This window comes from Scyliorhinus torazame, chromosome 21, assembly GCF_047496885.1.
Source record: "Scyliorhinus torazame isolate Kashiwa2021f chromosome 21, sScyTor2.1, whole genome shotgun sequence".
In the NCBI taxonomy this organism is placed as follows: Eukaryota; Metazoa; Chordata; class Chondrichthyes; order Carcharhiniformes; family Scyliorhinidae; genus Scyliorhinus; species Scyliorhinus torazame.
Genome location: NC_092727.1, coordinates 43563741 through 43590072, shown reverse-complemented (window position 1 = coordinate 43590072; position 26332 = coordinate 43563741). Strand labels below are relative to the sequence as shown.

Sequence of the window (26332 nt, the reverse complement as noted above, 5' to 3'; positions counted from 1 at the left end):
TATTATTGACTTAGATAAAGGAATGGATGGGATGTTTGCCAAATCTGATGACACAAATAAAGGTAGAAAAGTCATGACGTAAGGAAGCTACAAAAATATATTGATAGGTTACGTAAGTGGGCAAAGACCTGGTAAATGGAGTATAATGTGGGAAAGTTTGAAATTGTCCATTTTGGCCAGAAGAATAAAGAATAAGTTTATTATCTAAATAGTGAGACATTACAGAGCTCTAAGGTGCAGAAGGATCTGGGTGTCCTAGTGTATGAATCACAAAAGGCTGGAATGCAGGTACAGCAAGTAATTAGCAAAGCTAATAGAATGTTATAATTTATTACAAAGGGAATTGAACACCATAGTGGAGAGGTTATGCTACAGTTGTATAGTGCGTTAGTGAGACCACATCTGGAGTACTGTCTACAATATTGGTCACATTATTTAAGAAAAAATGTAAATGCATTGGAAGCAGTTTAGAGAAGGTTTACCAGACTAATACCTGGAATGTGTGATTATCTTATGAGGAAAGATTGGACAGAAAAGGCTTGTATCTACCAGAGTTTAGAAGATTAAAAGGCAACTTGATTAAAACATATGAGACCCTGAGGAGTCTTGGCAGTGTGGCTGTGGAGAGAATGTTCCATCTTGTGGGAGAATCTAGAACTAAGGGTCACTGTTTAAAAATAATGGGTCACTCATTCAAAACAGAGATGAACAGAATTTTTTTCACTGAGGTCCATGAGGCTTTGTAACTCTTTCTGAAAATGTTTTTTAAAAATTAATTTTGTATACCTAATTCATTTTTTCCAGTTGAGGGGCAATTTAGCATGGTCAATCCACCTACCCTGCACATCTTTAGGTTGTGGGGGCGAAACCCACGCAAGCATGGGGAGAATGTGCAAACTCCACATGGACAGTGACCCAGAGTCGAGATCGAACCTGGGACCTCGGTGCCGTGAGGCAGCAATGCTAACCACTGTGCCACTGTGCCGCCCTGCTCTTTCTGAAAAATGATGGAAGCAGAGTCTTTGAATATTTTTAAGGCAGAGATGGATAGATTCTTCGAAAGCAAGGAGTTGATAGGTTATTGTAGGTGGAATGCAGATTTGAGGTTGGTCTCAGATCAGCCATGATCTCATTGAAAAGGTGGAACAGGTTTGAGTGCTGAATGGTCTCCTCCAGCTCCTTGTTCTGACGAATGTGATATAAAATAGTTACTTTCGAGATATTAGTTAATGTAATGTAGAAATAAGCCACTTTGATTCTGGCAGGTAGAGACAAAGGATTTGAGACCGCATGGAAAAAGCAGGAAGAGGTGTGTCTATGAGAGTGATGCTGCATTGATAGGGGCCGGAGAAAGGGATTGGAAGTGAGCCAATCAGAATAGATCAAACAAGTCAGGAGGGACATAGGATGACCTATGGGTGTCGAGTATGTGAAACTTGATGCCATTTGAATGTATGAGTACTGATCTCTTTGTCTGGGACATTCACTTAGTTCCCGGGGCTGCAGACAGCAACATGTTATCTGTATCACTGTGGACTAGGTAGCTTGCAAGCTGAATAAAATAACTTCTGTTTTACTTGCAAATCCATCTCGACTTTTATTGAGGCCAGACTGACGGATTAAGAAATTTGGGAATCAACAGTTCCTATGTTCTAATGTGTTTGTGCTGCTGGTGTGACCTGTGTTTGTGACGGTATTTTACAACATGCAAAACATTCTGAGATACCCTCAATTACAACTCGAGAGAGATGATTGGTAATACAAAGGCTTTAATTAGCAGAGAACGAGACAGTTGCCGAGAAGTGTGTTCACTGCACATTGCCCACTGAACATTATCTTATACATGGCTCCCTGGAGGGTGGAGCCGGAGGCGGAGTCCCCCAGGGTTCCAAACCCGGTCTTAAAGGGATCATTACATTAAAGGTGCAGTAATCAATCATCACATTCACCTCCTGTTTTAAAAAAAAACACAGAGTCCGTCGGGGGTGAAGTGGAATTACATGTCCAGTCTTTTGGGTGGTCTGATTGTCCGTGTTGAACTTCTCAGCTCCGGCGGTGGTGCGGCGGACACGGTCGTCTTCAGTGGGGGTATATCCGGGAGCACGGTAGTCTGAGCCTTTGCCCGTGTTGGAGCAGGGGGGTATCCGGGGTGACTAGAGTGATTGGTGCCGGCGCCTGCGGGGGAGGAGGGGGCGCTAGAGGGGGGCGTTGTCGGTGTCGGCAGCCGGTGCGAGGAGGGGAGCGTCGGTAGAGGGGGGGGGGCGTCAGTGGGAGAGCCAGCGGATGCCAGAACTCGCAGGGAAACTGTGTCTTGCCTTCCATCGAGGTGCTTGATGTAGGCGTATTGAGGGTTCGCATGCAGCAGCTGGACCCTCTCGACTAGAGGGTCCGTCTTATGGCTCCTCGCGTGCCTCCGGAGTAGAACCGGTCCCGGAGTCGCCAGCCAACGTGGAAGCGGGACCCCAGAGGTGGACTTCCTGGGGAAGACAAACAAGCGATTGTGAGGGGTCTCGTTCGTGGCCGTACAGAGGAGCAACCTAATGGAATGTAGGGCATCGGGTAGGACCTCCTGCCAGCGGGTGGTTGGGAGACCTCTTGACTGTACGGCTATGAGGACAGCCTTCCAAACTGTTGCGTTCTCCCTCTCCACCTGCCCATTTCCCCGCGGGTTATAACTGGTCGTTCTGCTCGAGGCGATGCCCTTGTTGAGCAGATACTGACGCAGCTCATCGCTCATGAGCGATGTACTCCGGACGCTATGGATATAGGCGGGGAAACCGGACAGGGTGAAGATGCTGTGCAGTGCCTTGATTACGCTGGCCGAGGTCATATCGGGCAGGGGAGAGCGAATGGGAAGCGGGAGAATTCGTTGATGACAGTGAGGAAATAGATGTTGCGGTTGGTGGACGGGAGGGGCCCTTTGAAGTCCACGCTTAGTCGCTCAAAGTGCCCAGAGGCTTTCCCCAAGCGAGCCTTGTCTAGTCGGTAGAAGTGCGGTTTGCACTCCGCACAGATCTGGCAAGCCTTGGTCATGGCCTTGATCTCCTCAGTGGAGTAAGGTAGATTGCGGGACTTGATGAAATGGGCAAGCCGGGTGACCCCCAGGTGACAGAGGTCGTCGTGGGTGGCCAGCAGACAGTCTTTCTGCACGTTGGCGCACGTGCTGCGGGACAGGGCATCTGGGGACTCATTGAGCTTCCCCGGACGATATGTAATATCTTACACATAGGTGGAGAGTTCGATCCTCCACCTCAAAATTTTATCATTTTTTATTTTGCCCCGTTGTGCGTTATCAAACATGAAGGCTACCGACCGTTGGTCGGTAACGAGGGTGAACCTCCTACTGGCTAGGTAGTGCCTCCAATGCCGCACAGCCTCCACAATGGCTTGTGCCTCCTTCTCGACTCCAGAGTGCCGAATCTCGGAGGCGGTGAGGGTTCGGGGGAAAAAGGCTACTGGCCTGCCTGCCTGGTTGAGGGTAGCAGCCAGGGCGACGTCTGATGCATCGCTTTCTACCTGACAGGGGATGGTTTCATCCACCGCGTGCATGGCGGCCTTGATGATATCAGCCTTGATACGACTGAAGGCCGACCGGGCCTCAGCCGTCAGGGGAAAGACCGTGGTCTTAATGAGTGGTCGGGCTTTGTCAGCATATCTGGGGACCCACTGGGCGTAATAGGAAAAGAGCCACCAGCACCGTTTGAGTGCCTTGAGGCTACGGGGAAGGGGAAGTTCCTTTAGGGGGCGCATGCGGTCGGGGTCTGGGCCTAGGACCACATTTTTCCACACGTAGCCGAGGATGGCTAGTCGGGTTGTGTAGAAAACGCATTTCTCTTTGTTGTAGGTCAGATTGAGGGCCCGGGCGGTCTGGAGGACCTTTTTCAGGTTTGCGTCGTGGTCCTGCTGGTCATGGCCACAGATGGTGACATTGTCCAAGTACGGGTATGTAGCCCGTAAGCCGTACTGGTCCACCATTTGGTCCATCGCCCTTTGAAAAACGGAGACCCCATTTGTGACGCCAAAAGGAACCCTGAGGAAGTGAAAAATCCGACCGGCTGCTTCGAAGGCCGTGTAGGGGCAGTCCTCCGGGCGGATAGCAAGCTGATGATAGGCGGATTTTAGGTCAACCGTGGAGAATACCCGGTACTGGGCGATCTGGTTAACCATTTCTGCTATGCGGGGAATCGGGTACGCATCGAGTTGCGTAAAACGGTTTATGGTCTGACTATAGTCCACCACCATTCGTTTCTTTTCCCCAGACCGGACTCCAGGGGCTGTTGCTAGCCTCTATGACCCCTTCTTTCAGTAACCGTTGAACCTCTGATTTGACAAAAGTCATATCTTGGGCACTGTACCGCCGGCTCCTATTGGCGACGGGCTTACAGTCGGGGGTGAGGTTCGCGAACAGGGGTGATGGTGCAACTTTGAGTGTTGCCAGGCTGCATACTGTGCGTGTGGGCAGGGGTCCGCTGAACTTCAGTGTCAGGGTTCGGTGGCTATACTGAAAGTCCAGACCGAGCAGCAGAGGGGCGCAGAGGTGAGGGACGATATAAAGTTTGAAACGGGTGTGGTCGGCACCCTGGATCACGAGGTTCGCGACACCATACCCCGTGATTTGGACCGAGTGGGACCCGGACGCGAGGGCGATAGTTTGGGAGGCGGGGTAGGTGCGCAAGGAGCAGCACCTCACCGTTTCTGGGTGAATAAAGCTCTCCGTGCTGCCGGAGTCAAAAAGGAAGGGGGTGTCGCGCCCGTTGATTTGGGCCTGCATCATGGAGTTCCGTAGGTGCTTTGGCCATGATTGATCAAGAGTGATCGCTCCCAGTTGCGGGTAGTCGGAGTCCTCAGTTGAGTCGGACTCCCAAAATGGCCGCCCGGAGTCACAAAATGGCCACCGTCGTCGGTTGCATGTCGGATTTTGAAGATGGCCGCCACCAAGATGGCCGCCCCCATGACTCGCACGAGGCCGATGACGCGTCAGAAGTGGGCGTGTCCAGCTGGCGCGCAGCCGCGTTGCGGGGTCTGTGGGCCTGGGAGCTCGATTTTTGGGCCCGATGAGACTTTTGTTTCTGGACCTTGGGCCCAACTAGGCAGACCTTTGCAAAGTGCTCCTTCTTTCCGCAGTCCTTACAGATAGCGGAGCGGCCTGGGCAACGCTGAAGTGGGTGCTGGCCTTGTCCACAGAAATAGCACGGTGTGCCCCTGGTGTGAGCGGGTCGCCGCGCGGCACAGACCTGTAGCTTGGCCGAGTCTGGAAGGGATCGAGAGGGGCTTGCAAGGTCCGTGGAGTACGTGCAGAGATTATGGTGGGCCACTTCCAGAGAGGAGACGAGCGTTACCGTGCCTTGGAGATCTTTTGCTCCGTCTTCGAGGGAGTCGCTGCCTGATGTATGTGGATCGTATACCGGACACGAAAGCATCTGTGATGTGCAAGTTCATATGGACTTCTGCCGTCACCTCCTTGTGGTCGCAGTTCCTAGTGAGTCTTTCCACGTACTCGTCCAGCGTTTCCCCGGAACGCTGCCGGCAGGTCGAGAGCAACTGCCGGGCGTGTACCTCGTTTATTGTCTTAATGAAGCGCTTCTGCAAGATTTCAACCACTGCCTCGTACGTGGTGGCCTTTTCGATCGCGGAGGAGCGTCTGTGGCCCACCCGGGCATGTAGTAAGCTCAGCTTGCGAGGGCCGTCGACTGGAGAGTCTGAGGAGTTCAGGTAGGCCTCAAAACACCGAAGCCAGTATTTAAAAATTTCAGCGGCCTCCTGCGACCAAGCGTCCAAATTGAGTTTCTCCGGCTTTAGACCGCTGTCCATCTTGAAGTAATCAGCTAATTAAATTGAGATACCCTCAATTCCAACTCGAGAGAGATGATTGGTAATACAAAGACTTTAATTAGCAGAGAATCAGACAGCCACCGAGAAGTGTGCTCCCTGCACACTGCCCACTGAACATTACCTCACATATGGCTCCCTGGGGGGGTGGAGTCGGAGGCGGAGTCCCCCAGGGTTCCAAACCCGGTGTTAAAGGGATCATTACATTAAAGGTGCAGTAATGAATGATCACACGTTCTGAAACTTTGGAGGGACCAATGAGTTTAATTTACTCATTGAGCGATTGGGAGTACAAACAACCTGTAGAGGAAATGCTACTTTACGAAAGGCATTCTAAGTTTCTTAAACATCTTCAGGCTGCTGTGTAATTTGTGAACTGGGTGAGGGGAAAGGAGCAAACATGACTGAACGACAAAGGCATTTCTTGAGGGATTGTGTTTGAAGTAAACCACAGATAGCATGGCTCTGCTGCACGGTATAAACAGAAGATTATGTACACACTCATCAGTGAAGTGACCTCACATAGTTACTCCTGAAGGTTGTTTGAAATGGCCGAGGGGATATGACCAGTATAACCAGTCAGCAATGAGTAAACCTTCGTACAAAAGACTTCCTGAGAGTGTTTACATCACGTAGCTGAGGGGAATTGGATAATATATTCTGGGAGTGAAATTCATCATCACTTGATCCCTATGATTGCAGTCTCAACCACATTTTGCAATGGAATTGGTGAGACCCACATGTATTGGTTTTGGGATACGAGTCCTTTTTTCTTTCTTTTGATTCTTGACAATGAAATTCCCCAGATTCCACATATGAAGAACTGCACTACAGTACAGCTGTAGTGTGTACACAGTTAGAGATCTACATAAAACACCGGATCTCTTGGTCATGCCTCACCCAGTGTCTGTCCTCACAGACAATGCTATGAGAATAAGCTGACTTTTTCCAGAGCATGTCTGAATCAATCCTGAATCACAGGATTGAGGAGGGATCTTATGGAAACATATAAAATTATGAAGGGAATAGATAGGATTGATGCGGGCAGGTTGTTTCCACTGGCGGGTGAAAGCAGAACTAGGGGGCATAGCCTCAAAATAAGGGGAAGTAGATTTAGGACTGAGTTTAGGAGGAACTTCTTCACCCAAAGGGTTGTGAATCTATGGAATTCCTTGCCCAGTGAAGCAGTAGAGGCTCCTTCATTAAATGTTTTTAAGATAAAGGTAGATAGTTTTTTGAAGAATAAAGGGATTAAGGGTTATGGTGTTCGGGCCGGAAAGTGGAGCTGAGTCCACAAAAGATCAGCCATGATCTCATTGAATGGTGGAGCAGGCTCGAGGGGCCAGATGGCCTTCTCCTGCTTCTAGTTCTTATGTTCTTATGTCAAAGAGAACTGTAAGATTGCATGCAAAGGGGCAAGGCAAATGCTGGACAATCTCAGTAGGTCTGACAGGACCTGTGGAGAGAGAATGGAACTAATGTTTCGAATCTGGGAGACTCTTTGTCAAACATTTGACAAGAATCCCCCCTGCCTGAGATTGGCACAAGACAGGCACATCAGACAGAACAGGGTGACACGACAACACCAGTGGCAGCTGAAAGTAGAGGACTTCCGTTGAGGGCATCTCAGGCAACAGGGAGTGGAAGGCAGCAGGCTGCCTCTACCTCTGGTGTGCATCCTGGGAACATGCCTAGACGTAGTTGGAGGGTTTGCAAGCACAGGGAATTGTAGGTGCAGTGGTAAATTAGCCACCACTAGTTGGGGGGTATTGTCACTTGTTACATTTTGAGATGTCACTCCATTAAATATTATTGTTTCTTACCACGTAATGCCTCAGAATCTTCAACCTACCTCCCAGTGGCATGGCACATCTCCCCATTGGGATGCTGGTGTTCTCAGTGGGCCTCCATACCTGTTAGACAGTTAGGCCCTCTCAGAACAAACGTTTCAATCGCAGTGACAGGGCACAGGGACGATTCTCGATTCTGTGAACACTAGACCCTCACCCCTAATCCGTCTCCAAAGAAAAGGGACAAAGGAATGTAGGGCAGAACCTCACTCAGACATGAGTTGGATAGTCAGCAAGCTGGCAGCAGACAGGAGCCAATCATAAGCAGTAGTGAGGAGCATCACAGACCATTCCTCACTGCGAGTTGTCATCACCCAGCACTCCCCAGCCCGAGCACCCTGATGATTGATATCTCGGCCACCTTCATCCCCTGGTCGTATAGGGGTCATGACATCCTGGGTAGTGGGTAGTGGGGGGGGGGGAAGACACACGCTGTTGGATAGCAAGTTGGTCTTCCTCCATGAACCGGGAGACGATAAGTGCATCGCTTGTCCTCTTGACCATGCGCACCCTTGCCCCCGCCTGGTCTCCATCCGCAGGTTTCTCAGTGGGGTTCTCTTCGGCATCCTCAGGCACATCCTCCTCACCCGGGGAGATGTTCTGCTCCTTGAGATCATCCTCAAGAATTTCCTCGTCCTGCAGCAGAGCCAGGTTGTGGAGGGCACAGTAGACCACAACAATGCAGACGACCCTCTGGGGGCTGTAGCGTAGGGCCCCACCGGACCTGTCAAGGCAGCAGAACCACATCTTCAACAGGCTGATGCAACTCTGGTCGCACTGTGTGCCTCATTGTACCTGGTCTCTGCAGCGGTCTGCAGTCTCTACACTGGAAACATCAGCCATGACCTGAGGGGATATCCCGTGTGTCCCTATAGCCTGGGATGCCCTTGAAGATTCCAGGGATCTACGATTGGTCAAGGTTGTAGGTATTTTGCACAGTCCCTGGAAAACAGGCACCCATGTGCATGAAACGCATTTGCTGATCGCACACCAGCTGGACAATGAGGAAGTGGAACCCTTTCTGGTTGATGAAGGAATCACCCCCTGCACCTGCAGCAGCCCAGCTATGTGCCCAAACCCTGTAGTCCTCTCATCCTACTGGGCCTGGTCCAGGTCAAAGTGAATATAGTCCAGAGCTCGTGCCTACAGTGTATTAGCCACCTCACGGATACACAAAGGGCGGATGTCACAGAGGTCTCTCGTGGAGCCCTGGAAAGACTTGTGACACAGAAGTTGAGGGTTGCCGTGACCTTGACGGCCACAGGGAGCTGATGTCCTCTACTGCCATTTGGTGGCAAGTCCGCAAGGACATGGCTCAAGTGCTGCACAGTCTCCTTTGTAAGGTGGAGTATTTGACGGCAGTTGGTATCGTATAGCTCCATGAGGGACACACAAGTCCGGTAGGCCCTTGGTCTCCTCCGATGCCTTTGTGCCCCCTGCATGGCTGGTGCAGCTTCTGGCCCCTGACCCTTACCTGCAGCCCCCTGGTCTTGTTCTGCAGGGTCTTCCCTCAGACCTCCGCTCATTATTGCAGGAGTCTGTGCTCCTCCAGCACATTGAATATTAAGACAACCAGCTTCACTGACTCAATCCTGATATCGCTCGGAATCCTTTGAGGAATGAGAGAGAGTCAGGTTTGTGTCACAGCTGCTGACCATCATTATTTCCCCTGACCCATTGGCCTTCTGGACATGGAAGCGGCCAGTCCCAGAGGCTCAATGGCAGCGATCGCACAATCACAGCTCAGGAGCATTCCCATTTCCAGAACATGACTGGGCCAGGCTTATGCCCTCGTCCACTAGACTGTCATACATCTGCATTTCTCCTCCTTTAAGCTCTGGGAGCACTTACAGGAGGGTCTTGTGTACTCTCATCCCGATTGGCCTAGGTCAATTGGATGGTTATGTCCACTTTCTGTGGGCTACTGGATCCTTACTGGCAGGCGTTGGGGTCCCAGCAGAGAAGCGACTCCATTACGACTTGATTCTGAAGCTTTAACCTTGAACCCTGAGGTTTCATCTCATTGCTTCACTTTGAGACTGTGGTGAACTGACATTTTAACTCTTGATGGTCAATTAGTGCCACGAGCATGAGCCTGAGAAATATTAGAGGGCACAATTGCTCTTTGCTTCAAGGAGAACCAGAGCTACTAGGCATTCTTCTTACTCAGGCTGCATAATTAATTCAGAGATCTCGGGTGCGATTCAGCATTCTTGAGTTAAATTCCGCTGAATCATACATTTAGCAGGGTGTTTCTCGGCACCTGCATCATGGCACTGCCAGGGTGCCCGAGTGACACTGCTGTAAGGCTCATTTAAATATGCTGGTCTGGATCACGCCCAGTGAGGGCAAGATTCAGATTGTGATGTCTTGCAAGATTCCGTTGAAACTTGCAAGACATTTCAAGCATCGTGAATCTCGCAAGAAATCTCTACGAGTGTCAACAGCCTCGCCCGACACCAAATCGGGCGTGACGAGGCGACTAAATTGCACCCTTCATTGCTGCCATGCCTCTACACTTAAGTCTCCTGGACAACTACTCCATACGTTGAGCATCCCCCTGCACCACAACCCCCCCCCCCCCCCCCCCCCCACCACCACCACCAACCCCCCTCCCTCGTGGGCACCGTGTGGCTTTCTCTTTCAGGGCCTTATCCACGCAGCCCATTAGGTCTGGTTTCATGATCTCATCACACCCCACTCCATGTACCCTCCAGCTGCCCCATCCCAGACTCCTGTGCAACAGACTGCATATTCACACAACACTGAAAGAAGACGCCAGGGCTACCAGCACAAACTGTGAAACCCACTCTGTCCCGTGAGCATAGCCTTATGCCTCTGATATCTTCCCATCTCTTTTTCTTGCCCCCCGACTCACCTCACACCCCGGCTTCCTCCCCCCTCGATTCCCCCTCCAATCCCCCACCTGAACACTCCTGACCTCTTTGTCCCCCCCACCACCGGAGCTACCCAGCGGCCTCTGTCCCCTTGGACTCCCCTTGCATAGTGGTGTCAGTGGTGCTAAGTTCCTTCCTATCTCGCAGAGGTTATGGTTCCTGGTTCCCGTGTTTGTAAAGCAGTAGTCACACCTGGTGGGTGGGAAGATCCGTTGAGGGCTGAAGATGTGACATTAAGCCCACTAAGTAGATGTTAATGGATTCAAAATCATGTTAATCAGGTACATGCCCTTCTTGGGCGAGAACCTGATCACGTCATCAGGAAGATCGTGTTCCAAAATCTCGCTGGCGTAAATCCCAATTTTGGCCTCTCGCTATATTTAGCGGCCGTAATGCAATTTGCTCCCATGGCTAATGGGCCCAGTAAATCGCGCCTTCTGTCTCTTTCTGTCATGGGCTGTTTATCATTTGCCACATTAGTACCTTTCTCTCTTGTCTTGTCTCTACTCTTTGATTTGTAGCCGGTTAAAATGGCTAACTCCCGATTAGAATGGCCAAACCCCGATTTAAAATGGCAAACGGAAGAGGCTGATGGGAAAATCAGCCAACAGAACTCAAACAGGCAGCTGCAGGAAAAACTGTGTATTCGCCTCTGGGGAGGCCAGACAGAATCGATACCTGCAGCCATCAACACAACAACACACCAGCCATCTGAATACTAATTAACAATCCCCGGGAACAATACGCAGCAAATTAGACACACAAAGCCAACCCAGACTTTTCGGCGCCAGCAGGAGCCTACACAAAAGAGAGGTGAACTACCACCCCAAAACCGCCCATCGATCAAGGAATCGCTCCAGCATTGGAGAATATCGAACCAAGTGATTGGGACGAAGTCCAATCACTTGGAACCAGGTACAGGGTCCGCCCCGAAAGGCAGGAAGCCCCTGGGGACTATAAGAATAGGGGCCAAGTTCAAATCGTTCTCTCTTCTCCTCTCCGCACCCTTCGAGACTCTTCTGCTGACCTTCTACAACAGCCGCAAGAACTGTAAGTCTTACTCCAACGCTCACTACGAGATAGGCACTCCTGACTATCGACCTGTACCCGCTTTGAATCCCGCAGGCGCAGAACCCATACGAAAGGCCATTCGTTTCCCTGACCTGGTGGGCCATTTCCAAAGTTAAGTATTGGCCTGTTAGTTGTAGGAAGTAGCTTAGAAGTAGAATTAATGTATAAGTATTGATTACTGTATATAATAAATGTGCGTTGATTTAACTCTTACTGAGCTGTGTGTTGGATTATTGATCATTACTCGGACTTGAACTCGTGGCGGTATCAGAAAGATACCTGGCGACTCAAGAGCAAAGGTGATAGAACAAGAGCAATTAAACTAAGTCTAAAACGAGCAACAGATTTACCACATCTCCCAAAATTTGATCCCTTGTCACCAATACCTAGTTTAAAGACCTCCCCACGTCTCTGGTGATTTGGCTTGCTAGAACATTTGTCTCAGCAAGCTTCAGGTGTGGACTACCTGCAAGCTTTTTTAAAAGATGTGTTTTGAAACATATGAGTTTGGTGGAATCTTATGAGTTCAAATTTCATCATGGAAGCTCGAAAACATTTAGATTCAGCTTAGAAAACTCTGGGGGAAAATACTACCAAGTGTCAAGTGAGACAATGAAGTGATTGAATTGTCCTAAAAATCTAACTGATTCAGGAATGGTCTTTAGGGATGGAAATTGACCATCCTTACATAGTAAATAACCCACTCAATTGTATCGAATAGCCACAAGAAATACCACATGGGCTGCAGCAGTACACCAAGATGGTCCATTGCTGCCAGCTTCTCAGGGTAATGAGGACGAATAATCAATTTTGGCCTTACCAGTGCCATTAACTTCCCGAGAATTAATTTTTTAAAAAAGATTGATTCTGAAATATAATTCTCTCCAATTTACTTTCACAGATGCAGTTCAGTCCATATCTGTAACAACAGATCAGCCAAATGTGGTAGTGAATGTTGGCAACAATGCCACGCTTGATTGCACTTACAGAACATACGCTGAGTCTTTGTTTTCTTTGGAATGGCGCTTTGCACCAGGCCCAAAAGCAGATGCTAAATCGGATAAGGTAAACATTTGTATTGTCCCATTTCTCTCCATTTGTTTCCTGCTTACTAATTGTTGGCCAGCCTAAAAGAGTGCAAAAGAAAGAAATGTACACAGCGCTTCATCTTCATCATGTGTCTGCCCCAGCTCAGATGGTAGCATATTCTCACATAGTTGTTAGACTGTTGTGGGTTCAACCCACTCCAGGAATTTGAGCACAAAATCTAGACTGACTCTTCAGTGTAGTACTGGGCAGTACTGCATTGTTGGAAGTGCCGTTTTTCAGGTGAGAAGTTAAACCAAAGTGGCCATAAAATATACTAAAGACGTGCAGGGATCCGTCTTGGTGTGGATCAAGATTATCCCTCAGCACGTACCACTAAATTACCTGCGCTTTGTCACATTGCTGTTTGTAGGATCCTACTGGGCAGAAATTAACTGCAGCATGTCTCCATTATAATCGTGAGAAAGTGCTTTGTTGACTGTAAATTTGGGCTGATATCATGAAAGATGCTATATGAATGCAAGTTCCTTTTATGTCAAAGGATTTAGTATACAGTGAATTACTTTGAAGTGTAGCCATAGGTATATCGGCAAAAGCAGCAGCCATTTTATACACAGCGTGATCCCACAAACAATACGATGGATGACCAGTTAAATGAGTGAGAATTATAAATTTTGCATGGTCAGCCATTACAATGAGCAGGAAGTATGTCTGGGAGCTGCAGTTCATTTTCATGGCGGAAATCAATTTGAATGGAAACTGTTACCTTCCTTTCTCCCAGTGGCAATTTGCCAGACTTTAGTTAGAACAATATTGGGTGTCGTGGAGGACGTCAAGCCAGCAGCAAGTTAAGTCAACAGAAATAGGAGGGTTCAGGAACATGGAAGAGGGTTAAGGAGAAGCCAGGATGGCAGCTACCCAAAGTATTTTTATGGTATCCAAAGGAATACTACCAATCATTGTGGTTCAGCTACAATTCAGGTTTTACTTAGCTATGAGGGCCTCCACATTCCATCCATTCCTACTGAGGGGGAGAGCCATTGTTGGGTGTAAAGGTGACTTTTGGGTCACGTTTATGTACTATGATGCAGAATAGAATAAACCCATAAGGCCTCTGGAGAGTCTTATGACCTCTCAGCGTCCAATTTTAAGATAATCTCCACATGGGAGAACAGTAAGTGGACTGGCTTGTTTACCTTCTTCAGTGCCAGATGTCCTCCAGGTGAAGAGAGGTAAATCCCTATTTCTCCTTTCTGATTGGATTGGGGTTGAGGTTGGACATCTTGCCAGGCAAACTTCCTGTTCTTCTTCAAATTGCTCTGGGGGCTGTTGAAACATCTCTTGTGACCTTGATTTAAAATCTTATCTTCTACCAATTTTCATCTCAAAGGGCCAACTGATCTCCTCCTACTCCTATGTCCCCATGTCACCTTTGTGGGTATGCATGAATTTGTGGGACATTATTCGTGTTTAAGTCTGTGAGAAATGGAGCAGAATTGTAATATACCAGACTTGTGTGTTTAAGGTTGGGTTGGGTTGGGGGTGCGGTGTGAGCTGTCCGTGACTTCAGAACCGCTTATTACTAGAATGGGCTTTGTCACGGCTCTTTAGCTTAACCACGGCACTAGCATTTGGCTTCTGGGTTTCCCAACCAATCACAGGTGCGGGTGTGGTGATGACCCGCAACTGTCAATGGAAGGATTTCTACTGAAAGGGATCCTGGCACGGGTCAGGCATCAGCAGCCACACAGGAATAGAAAGGAGATCTGGGAAGGCTGCCAAGATAGGTAAAATGGCTTCTGAAACATTGGAAATAACCCGTGAAGCAATGAAATCACACTCACTGAACAAATGCTGTGAGCACAGCCTTTCAAATAGGCAGGGCAGCAGATCTACAGTCTCACTCTTTAAAGGCTTTCCAACCTGTCAATTTCATTGATCTTGGGAAACCCAGTAATCAATTTCATTGATCTTGAGAAACCCAGTAATCAATTTCATTGATCTTGAGAAACCCAGTAATCAATTTCATTGATCTTAAGAAACCCAGTAATTTGTTGTCAAAGCCACAATTAAAAGCTAAAGTGTGAATTAGTTGATTATTGAAATATCTGACCAATAGCGCCAAGGCGGGGGATAGGTTTTCAGCTCGTGGCAGGATCATGTCAGGTTATCCACCTACTGACATCTTTGGGGGATTTAATCCTCCACCTGCACTCAAACACAACCCCTAACACCTCTCACGACCACCCCCCCAACCTCACCAACTTCCCACCCCCACACTGGTAGTTAAAATTCTGCCCATTGTCTCAGATGAGATGTATGCAGTTGCTGATAGGATCAGGTGACTTGGCCTCTTGGAGGAAATTACATCAAAACTCTGAATATTGAAATGATATGTTACAGTTTCCGAGCAGCACTGATACAGTTTGAGAATAATCCAATCATAATGAAGGCATTTCTCTGGGAGTGCTTCAGCTGTTTGGAGTACTAGAGCTTTCCAGCATTCTATTAATATGCACAAGGTCAGTGCCTGCCCTACTGGAGTTTGCAAGCTCACCATTACATGGAACACTATTACTTGGAGGCTGGGAAACTCCAAGTATTAAAAAGAGGATAACTCAAAGGAAAAGATTTTGGCTGCGGTTGCTTAGCAGTAGAAGCCCGGGACAAGATTCTTGAAACTAACAGGCACAGGATATGCATGCCCTCGTGATATCACTCCTCAGACTTAGAGAACTGAGGTCTTTAGTCTTTACCTTTTTCAAACCGATTAATTTTTAATAAAATTCTATCTGTTCAGATTCTTTACTATATTGATGGGAAAACGTACAGAATTGGACATCAAGCTAATCGAATCAAATTGATTGACCAGAATCCGACTCATGGAGTTGCATCGATTAGAATTGAAAACACCCAGTCATCAGACACTGGTCGGTATTCTTGTGATATAAACAATCCTCCGGACACTTCTGGACCAAGTGAGGCATTTATCAATTTAGTTGTCCAAGGTAAGAAGAATGAACCTCATGCTCTGCTGCTTGTTATCTTGGTAATTGGTAACCACTGCACCACTATCTGCCCATTGTACTGGGAATAATTCATTGCTACATATTATTTTAAATTAAAGGTTTTTCTTCTTAAAAGCATCAAATAGACCTTTAATTTAAATGTAATTAAAATTGGTGGAAGGGTTGAGAACAACAAAGGGCATCAATTTGAGATGATTGGCAAAAGAACCAATGGCGACATGAGAAAGAATTTTAAGCAGCGAGTAGTTAGTATCTAGAACTGCACAGCCCAAGAAGAGTGTGGTGGGGCAGATCCAATCATGGTTTTCAGAAGGAATTAGATAAGTATCTGAAGAGAGAGAATTTGCAGGACTACAAGGGAAAGGATTGGAAGTCTTGTGGTGCAGTGGTTATAATTATTATAATCTTTATTAGTGTCACAAGTAGGCTTACATTAACACTGCAATGAAGTTACTGTGAAAATCCCCTAGTCGACACACTCCGGCGCCTGTTCGGGTACACTGAGGGAGAATTCAGACTGTCCAATTCATCTAACAGCATACCTTTTGGGACTTGTGGGGGGAAACCGGAGCAACCAGAGGAAACACACGCAAACACGGGGAGAACGTGCAGAGTCCACACAGAGAGTGACCTAAGCCAAGAACCCAACCCGAGTCCCTGGTGCTGTGAAGCAACAGTGCTAGCCACTGTGCTACCGTGCCGAGCAATCCTGTGTCTGATCCAGAAGCTCCAGGTTCAAGTTCCAACCCAGAACTTTCTGGCCAAGGAAGATGTGTTCATAACACAGTTAACAGGTTGAGTATCAACCTGCAAAATCCTTCCAACACACACCAGTGGCAGGCAGTAAGAGTGGGAGAGATTCCTGGTCAGTTGTCTTTGATGCAGAGTACGCCCCTCAAGCTATAAGCCCCTTGAGGCAGGCTAGCGACCTGTTCTGGAAAAAAGTAGCTATGTGAAAAGATTAAAGTCTGTCTTGTGCACCACTAGGTGTGGGAAGAAATAGAACAAACAACAGCAGGGAGATTGGAACCAGCTGAGTTCCCCTTGCAGAGTTGATACAGACATGATAGGCAAAATGGCCTCCTTAGAATCCATAGAATTCCTACGGTGCAGAAGGAGGCCATTCGGCCCATTGAGTCTGCACCAACCCTATCTAGAGCCACCCCTCCCACCCTATCCCCGTAACCCCACTTAACCTGCACATCTTTAGGCATGGGAACATAAGAATAGGAACAGGAGTAGGCCATTCAACACCTTGAGGCTGTCCCGCAATTGAATGAGATCAACGCTGATCTGTGACCTAACTCCATATACCTGCCTTGGGCCCATATTCCTTACTATCTTTGCTCAACAAAAATCTATCTATTTCAGATATAAAATGAAAAATTGTTATAGCTTCAACTGTAGGAGAGAGTTCCAAACCTCTACCACCCTTTGCGGGAAGAAGCGCTTCCTCACATCTCTCCTGAACAGTCTACCCCTAATTTTTAGACGATGCCACCTAAGTTTTAGAATCTCCACCCAGTGTCTTTCCCTGTTAATATCTTATACTTCGATCAGATCACCACTTAACCTTCTAAATTCTAGCAAAAAGAGGCCTAATTTGTGTAATCTCTCCTCAATCCCTATAGTCCTTGTATCATTTTCTTAAACCGATGTTGCACTCCCTCCAAGACCAAAATATCCTTCCTAAGGTGTGGTGCCCAAAACTGTTCACAATACTCCAAGTGGGGTCTAACCAGGGTTTTGAATTGCTGCAGAATAACTTGTCTTTTTACGCAATCTTCTAAATATAATTTCCATTAGCCTTTTTGATTATTTTCTGCACTTGTTCATGGCATTTTAAGGATCGATGCACCTGACCCCCAAATCTTTTTGGACATCCACTGTACTTAACCTGTTTCAATTTACATTGAATTCCATCTGCCACAATTTTGCCCATTCACTTAGTCTGTCAATATCTTCTTGCAATTTAGACTGTCTGTAATGCCACCTAACTTTGTATCATCAGCAAATTTGGATATATAACTTTCTATGTCATCATCCAAGTCATTAATGAATAGTGTGAATAATTGAGGCCCAACACAGATCTCTGTGGTACACCACTAGTCACATCCTGCCTATTAGAAAACTTACCCATTATCCACACTCTCTGTCGCCTGCCACTCAACCAATTTCCTCACCATATAAATAATTTGCCATCAACTCTGTGGGCCTCCACAATCTCCTATGTGGGACTTTATCAATTGCCTTCTGGATGTCCATATAAATAACATCCTTAGACATTCCCCTGTCAACTACCTTCGTCACCTCTTCAAAAATTCAATAAAATTAGTCAGGCATGACCTTCCCTTCATGAATCCCTGCTGGCCCTCCCTGATCAACAAAAGTTTTTGAGATGTTGAGTTACCCCATCCCTGATTATAGACTCCAGCAATTTCCCCACCACAGATGTTAATCTAATCGGTCTGTAATTCCCTTGTTTCCCCCTTTCACCCTTAAAAAGTGGAATGACATGTGTGATTTTCCAATCCAGAGGGACTACTGTTGAATCGAGGGAACTCTGAAATATCATAGTTAGGGCATCTACACTGTGCTCCCTTACTTCCTTCAAAAACCTCAGATGGAAACCGTCAGGTCCTGTGGATTTGTCACTCTCTAGTTCCATTAATTTCCCAGTTAATGATGCTATACTTATGTTAATTGTGATGTGGCGATGCCGGCGTTGGACTGGGGTGAGCACAGTACGAAGTCTTACAACACCAGGTTAAAGTTCAACAGGTTTGTTTCGATGTCACTAGCTTTCGGAGCGCTGCTCCTTCCTCAGGTGAATGAAGAGGTATGTTCCAGAAACAAATATATAGACAAATTCAAAGCTGCCAGACAATGCTTGGAATGCGAGCATTAGCAGGTGATTAAATCTTTACAGATTCAGAGATGGGGTAACCTCAGGTTAAAGAGGTGTGAATTGTGTCAAGCCAGGACAGTTGGTAGGATTTTGCAGGCCAGATGGTGGGGGATGAATGTAATGCGACATGAATCCCAGGTCCCAGTTGAGGCCGCACTCATGTGTGCGGAACTTGGCTATAAGTTTCTGCTCGGCGATTCTGCGTTGTCGCGCGTCCTGAAGGCCGCCTTGGAGAACGCTTACCCGAAGCGTGGTACATTGGCGAGACCATGCAGACGCTGCGACAACGAATGAACGGACATCGCGCGACAATCACCAGGCAGGAATGTTCCCTTCCAGTCGGGGAACACTTCAGTAATCAAGGGCATTCAGCCTCACAATTCACACCTCTTTAACCTGAGGTTACCCCATCTCTGGATCTGTAAAGATTTAATCACCTGCTAATGCTCGCATTCCAAGCATTGTCTGGCATCTTTGAATTTGTCTATATATTTGTTTCTGGAACATACCTCTTTATTCAACTGAGGAAGGAGCAGCGCTCTGAAAGCTAGTGACATCGAAACAAACCTGTTGGACTTTAACCTGGTGTTGTAAGACTTCGTACTATGTTAATTGTATTAAGCCCCTATCCTCTGTCAACTATTATTTTGGGGGAATTTCCAGCAAGATATCCTCTTTTTCAACTGCAAATACTGAGGCAAAGTAATTGTTCAACATATCTGCCATTTCCCCATTATCAATGACAATATTTCCAATTTCAGCATTCAGTGGGCCTACATTGCTCTTGACCACCCACTTTCCCTTTATATAACTATAACATTTCCTCTTGTTGATTTTGATGTCCCTTGCAAGTTTCCTTTCATAATCCCTCTTAGTAGCCCTTATGAGCTGCTTTGTGACCCTTTACTGGTCTTTGTATCTATCCCATTCGTCCAGATCTGTGCTATGCTTTGCACTTTAGTAAACCCTTTCTTTTAGTTTTATGCTGTCCCTAAGCATGTTAATTGTCATAGAATTTACAGTGCAGAAGGAGGCCATTCGGCCCATCGAGTCTGCACCGGCCCTTGGAAAGAGCACCCCACTTAAGCCCACACCTCCACCCTATCCCCGTAACCCAGTAACCCCACCTAATCTTTTTTAAAATAAATTTAGAGTACCCAATTATTTTTTCCAATTAAGGGGCAATTTAGCATGGCCAATCTACCTATACTGTACATCTTTTCGGCTGTGGGGGTGAAACCCACGCAGACACGGGAAGAATGTGCAAACTCCACACGGACAGTAACCCAGGGCCGGGATTCGAACCCGGGTCCTCAGTGCCGTAGGCAGCAATGTTAACCACTGTGCCACCTAAGCTGCACATCTTTGGACTGTGGGAGGAAACTGGAGCACCCGGAGGAAACCCACGTAGACACGGGGAGAACGCACAGACAATGATCCAAGCCGGAATCGAACCTGGGACCCTGGAGCTGTGAAGCAACTGTGCTAATCACTGAGCTACCGTGCTGTCTTTGGCTGTTTTTTTTGTGAAACGGAGCTATTTCCTCTCAGGGGGTATATATTCGTTCTGTACCTCGTTAAATGGACACTAAGAGGCAATTTTAGCATGACCAATCTATCTAACCTGCACACCTTTGGACTGTGGGAGGAGACTGGAACACCCAAAAGAAACCCACGCAGACAAGGGGAGAATATGCAAACTCCACACAGACAGTCACCCAAGGCCAGAATTGAACCTGGGTCCATGGCGCTGCAAGGCAGCCGTGCTAATCACTGTGCCACCCAGTGCTTCAATTTTCAAACCAAAAGGAAAGACAGAAAAATGCAATTCTTCAACAGAATGACCAATAGAATCAGTCTTTAATAAATAGATTCTTGAGGTTTAATCGGAAAGAAGGAAAATAGCAGGTACTTCCAACATTGTTGTTCTTGCTATCTTTAGAAATATCTAATCTATAATTGTCTAATAAAATTATTTTGACAGGCCTCTGGTGACTATTATTGGGAGGTTAGGTGGAAAGAATGTGAAATTACGTTCAGTGATTTAAGTGTTCCTCTCAGACACTATTATTTCCTGATTGATAGTGAACCACCAAAGGACTTGGTTATAAGTTCTGCACTACACGGTGATTGATTGAAAGATGTAGGGTGCGATCAAATGGCCTTGTTGCGCCAGCCTCAGTCACACGATGAGACTGATAAATCTCGCAAGATTTGCAATGCTTGAAAGGTTTCAGATCTCGTGAGACGTCAAAACCTGGATCAGGCCCTTGCTGGGCAAGATCCAGATTAACATATTTCACTGAGCGATGTGAGACGACCAATTCTCCTGAGGCCTGGTAACGAACGCCCGTACCTGGGAGACCACACCATGGCGCCGTTTAGCACTGGTCCACTCAAACCTCGCCTGGTGTGTCTGCCGTCTCTCTCACCCACTGCACTTGGCCTTTTCCTGAGCTTCTGCCTTCTCTGCGGCCTCTTGAGCTCCCATATGCTGGAATGTTGTACTTATTCTCTCCCTTTCTTACTTGTGGGTAAAATAAGTCTGAATTTTCAGGTTAAAGTCGACTAAAAGTGCCTATTTGATTGTATTCTGGAGGAGAGCCACCTGATGTGCAATTGCTCAGCACATCACCGTCACCGGAAGTCGTGGCAGATAAGTGTGAGGTCATGCATTTAGGGGGACCGAACAGTTGTAAGGAGTACACAATAAATGGGAATATACTAAGAGGGGCAGATTAAGTGAGGAATCTTGGCGTACAGGTACACAGGTCTCTAAAGGCAGCAGTTCAAGTAGACAAGTTGTTAAGAAAGCATATGGAATGCTCTCCTTCAGAGGTATAGAATAAAAAAGGAAGGATATATTATAATTGTATAAAACACCGGTGAGGCCAATCTGTGCAGTTCTGGTCACATTACAGGTAGGACGTTATTGCTCTGGAGTGCAGAGGTGGTTTACAAGACTGTTGCCAGGGCGAGAAAATTGTGGCTGCGAGGAGAGATTGAATAAGTTGGGGTTATTTTCCGTGGAACAAAAAAGGCTGAGGGGTGACTTAAATGAGGTGCACAAAATTATGAGGGGAAGAGATGGGGTGGACAGGAAACAATTGTTTCTCTGGTGGAGAATTCTAGAATTAGAGGACAAAGATTCAAGATAAACGGCAGAAGTTGTAGAGGGGACATGAGGAAATACTTTTTTTACGCAGAGGGTAGTGGGAGTCTGGAATTCGTTGCCTGAGTTGGTGGTGGAGGCAGAGAACGTAAACTCTTAAAAGGTACCTGGATCTGTACATTAAGTGCTCTGAGCTACAGGGCTATGGACTGGGTGCAGGAAGGTGGGATTTGAAAGGGCACCCGGGTGTCCTAGGGCTGGCATGAACAGGATGGGCCGAATGGCCTCGTTTTGTGCTGTACCTTTTCTATGAGTCTATGGTTCAGGTGTAACAGCACCTGGGAGGGGGATCTCCCAGACCATCAGAGTTCCCTGGGTAGTCGGGCTCAGGGCAAGGTGGTACCTTGGCACTGCCATCCTGGCTTTGGTACTGCCACCCTGGCCCCATGGCTGGCAGGGGGACTGCCAGGGTGCCAGTCTGACAGTGCCAAGGTGCCCAGGTGTCAAAATTGCCCGTGCCAGGGGTTGGGCCCGGGGGTGCCCTGCCCTTAAGAGGTGGGGTGGGTGGGGGGGAGGGGGAGGGGAGGGGGGGTGGCTTGAGGACTGCATAAGAGGTAAGTTGGGGCAGAGAGGTGGTCCGGAGGCCAGGGTGTGGTGTCCGATTGGTCGCGAGAGCGGGGCGGCATTTAAAAATGGCGCCCTGATCTCTGCATGCACTGACAAGGTGAGCTGAGCTCTTCAGTGTAGGAAATGAGCTAAGCGCCACCTTGGCAGCTAAACCCGTCCAAAACGGGACTTTTTTTTGCATGTTAAATCATGCCCGTAATGCGTTAGAAGCTGTTTAGAAAAGGTTTACCAGGTTAAGACCAGGAATGGGTAGGTTGTCTTATGAGGCTAGGTTGCGCAGGTTAGACTTGTAAGAACCAAAAATTGTTATGATGCAGAAGGAGGACATTTGGCCCCTGGTGTCTGCACCAGCTCTCCAAAAGAGTATCATGATTTAGTGCCATTTCCCTGCCTTTTCCCCATACCCCTGCACATCATGTCCATTCAAATAATCATCTAATGCCCTCTTTAATGCCTGGATTGTACCTTCATACACACTTCCAGACAGTACATTCCAGACTTGATCATTGGGTGGAATTTTCCCATATTTCTTCAGCTGTACAGCTGAGCTATTAGACCAGGTTTTCTGGAATTCTGAAAAAAAACGAGTGGGTGTTATTTTTGCTGTCACTTCTCTGAGGTCTGGTAGAACCATAGAGATTGGGGCATCATCTTTGAAGATGGCACCCTGATCAGCACAGAACGTCCCCCTCCCCAGACCCCCCCTCCCCAAAGGCATGGATGACGCCTCCCCCCCCCCCACCCCCCTCTCAGAAGCTATAACTTTTCTCACAAGTTTATTGATTTTTTAATTTTTCCAATTAAGGGGTAATTTAGCATGGCCAATCCACCTACCCAGCACATCCTTAGTTTGTGGGGATGAGACCCATGCAGACACAGGGAGAATGTGCAAACTCCACACGAACAGTGACCCATGGCCAGGATCAAACCTAGGGCCTGTTCCTGTGCTGTACTTTTCTTTGTTCGCTGACATTTGATCTACTTGGCCCACCTCACTTCCAAAAACCAGGTCCAACAATGCATTCCCTCTTTATAATAATAATCCTTATTAATGTCACATGTACGCTTCCATGAACACTGCAATGAAGTTATTGTGAAAATCCCCTAGTCACCACAGTCTGGCACCTGTTCGGGTACACTGAGGGAGAATTCAGAATGTCCAATTCACCTAACAAGCACGGCTTTCAGGATTGTGGGAGGAAAACGGATCACCCGGAGGGAACCCACGCAGACACTGGGAGAGCGTGCAGACTCGGCACAGATGGTGACCCAAGCCGGAATCGAACATAGGTCCTTGGCGCTATGAAGCATCAGTGATACTGTGACGCACTTGTTGGGCGAGGCACATTCTTCCATAGAAAACTTTACTGAACACAATCTAGCAATCTTTGCCCCCATTCACCCTTTACATTACCACTGTCCCAGTCTACATTGGGGCAGAGCCAATTTGAATGAAACCTTTTACAGTCCTGAGGGTTCTTGACAGGGTGGATGAGGAGAAGCTGTTTCTTCATGTGGGAGAATCTAGAACTAGGGATAACTGTTTAAAAATACATGGTCACTCATTTAAGACAGATTGTTTTTTAAATTTTAGAGTACCCAATTCATTTTTTTCCAATTAAGGGGCAATTTTAGCGTGGCCAATCCACCTACCCTGTATTTCTTTGGGTTGTAAGGGCAAAACTCGCGCAAACACGGGGAGAATGTGCAAACTCCATACAGTCAGTGACCCAGAGCCGGGATCGAACCTGGGACCTCAACGCCATGAGGCAGCAATGCTAATCTCTGCACCACCGCGCTGCCCAATTTAAGACAGAGATGAGGAGAATTTTATTCACTTAGAGTTGTGAGGCAGTGGAAGCAGAGTCTTGAAATACTTTTAAGACCGAGCTAGATTAATTATTTATTAACAAGGGGGAGAAACGTTATGCCGGAATGTGGGGCTGAGGTTACAAACACATTGGCCAGGATCTTAATGAATGGCAGACCAGGCTTGAGGGTCGAGTGGCCAACTCCTCCTCCTAATTTGCATTTTCATATAATTTCGAGATTTCTGTTGCACCGCAGCTCTCTCTCAACAGCCTGAGTGCAGCATTTGAGTGTGAATTCTATTGCTCTCTATATAGAAAAAAGTAGAAAATTTCGAGTTGTACCTATAAATGCCTGCCTTTTTCTAATTATTGACCTGTTAACAAAACCCAGGAGGACTCGCTGCTAGAAGATGTGGTGTTTCTGAGTAAAGAAATTCACTAGGAGGTTGTTAATTGGAGAGATAGCATGCATCTCACCTCCTTTAGAATACATAGTGGCAGACATACTCTGAGTATGGTGCAGGCAAATTGTGGACACTGAACTCCAACAGTGGGAAACTAAGGCTCAGATTAGTTAGGAACCAGGTAATTGATAATAAACCATTCATGTGCCTTGGTCCCTTTGAACTTCTGTATTCTTGTAATCCCAGTAATCAACCTTATAGTTATTGATGCATAAATTCATTAAATCCTCCAATACCTTTAGTCTGTGATACTGACATGTGCCACTTCTTTCTAATTGGACAGTACCACCATCTACTCCAGAGTGCAAAGTGATTGGAGGACCATACCTCAGGAACAATGTGACGTTGCTGTGCAGATCAGAAGAGGGTTGGCCAATGCCTCGGTACACATGGTCAGAGATTAACCCTAGCGCTGTGAAATCTTCATCAAAATTCACGATAAAAGGTATGCTGGATGCAGGCATTCCTCATGAAGAACTTGGTCAATTCTTAACTCTAGTAAAGCAGAAATTAAAAAATTGTGCCTATATAGTGCACAATCTAATTAAAAGAAAACAGAGCATGTTCTGGGCGGGATTAGAGGGATCGTTCCTGACTTTTATAGTGCTGAGAATGACCCCGCAATCTAACAGCCCTCTGGATTTGTTTTAGGGCCTCAATCGGGCCTGCCCTGCCGAGGCCACATTCAGTCGCATTTCATGCATTAATGAGCTCTGCTTGTCAGAAATGGCACCCTGATCTCTCGACATCCCAAAATGACTGCCGGATCCTCTCCCCCCCCATCTCCCAATGCCCCAGCTCACCTGTTGGGGGGTCCTCAAGCCACATTGCATGCTACCTCAAATGGGCAGGGCACCCTGGGCCCGATCCCTGGCTCGGGTAAAATGCCACCTGGGCACCCTAGCAGTTCCAGGCTGGCACCCATATGGGTCTGTATTTACACTTCAAAAATGTCATTGTGTGAGATGATTTGAGATATCTTAATTGTGATATGGTGCTTTGTAAGTGCAAATATGTTTCTTTTCATTTATTCGTATTCTTTGGACAGCCAAATATAATTATCTCTCCACTTGTCACACCCTCCTCCACAGGTGTGCTTAGTTATTCAAGTGTTCTGCCAGCGCATTGTAGTTCACTTTGAATTTAAACGACTGTGCTAATTTGTACCCAGCACCCATTGAACATGTAGGCAAGGCACTGTGTACTTGTCATCCATTAGAAGTAGTATCAGTAGTCTGTACTACAGAACAATGGGACAATCTTGATTCCTATTTAAAGTGGAAAATTGTGGATTGGTACAGTAAAACAGGGGCTGTGTAAGGGCTTTAACAGTCTTAATAAACATGCCAATAGCACCATTTTCTTTGTCAATTGCTAATTATAGAATTTACAGTGCAGAAGGAGGCCATTCAGCCCATATAGTCTGCACCGTTCCTTACAAAGAGCACCCGACTCAAGCCCACGTATCTACCCTATCCCCATAACCCAGCAACCCCCACTTAACCTTTTTGGACACTAAGGGCAATTTAGCATGACCAATCCACCCAACCCGCACATCTTTGGACTGTGGGAGGAAACCGGAGCACCCGGAGGAAACCCACGCAAACGTGGGGAGATCATACAAACACCACACAGACAGTGACCCAAGGCCTAATTGAACCTTCTGCTGATATGAATCAGTACTCCT

General features: G+C 47.2%; 1 protein-coding gene across 1 annotated transcript in view; it reads left to right on the top strand.

The window, feature by feature from the left end:
• Positions 1 to 26332, top strand: part of LOC140398259 (V-set and immunoglobulin domain-containing protein 2-like) — a 50440-nt gene that overhangs the window by 9297 nt on the left and 14811 nt on the right. The window contains exons 2-4 of the mRNA XM_072486713.1: positions 12549 to 12712; positions 15495 to 15702; positions 24929 to 25090. Coding sequence (XP_072342814.1) covers positions 12549 to 12712; positions 15495 to 15702; positions 24929 to 25090 — 534 coding nt within the window. The remainder of the gene's footprint in view (positions 1 to 12548; positions 12713 to 15494; positions 15703 to 24928; positions 25091 to 26332) is intronic.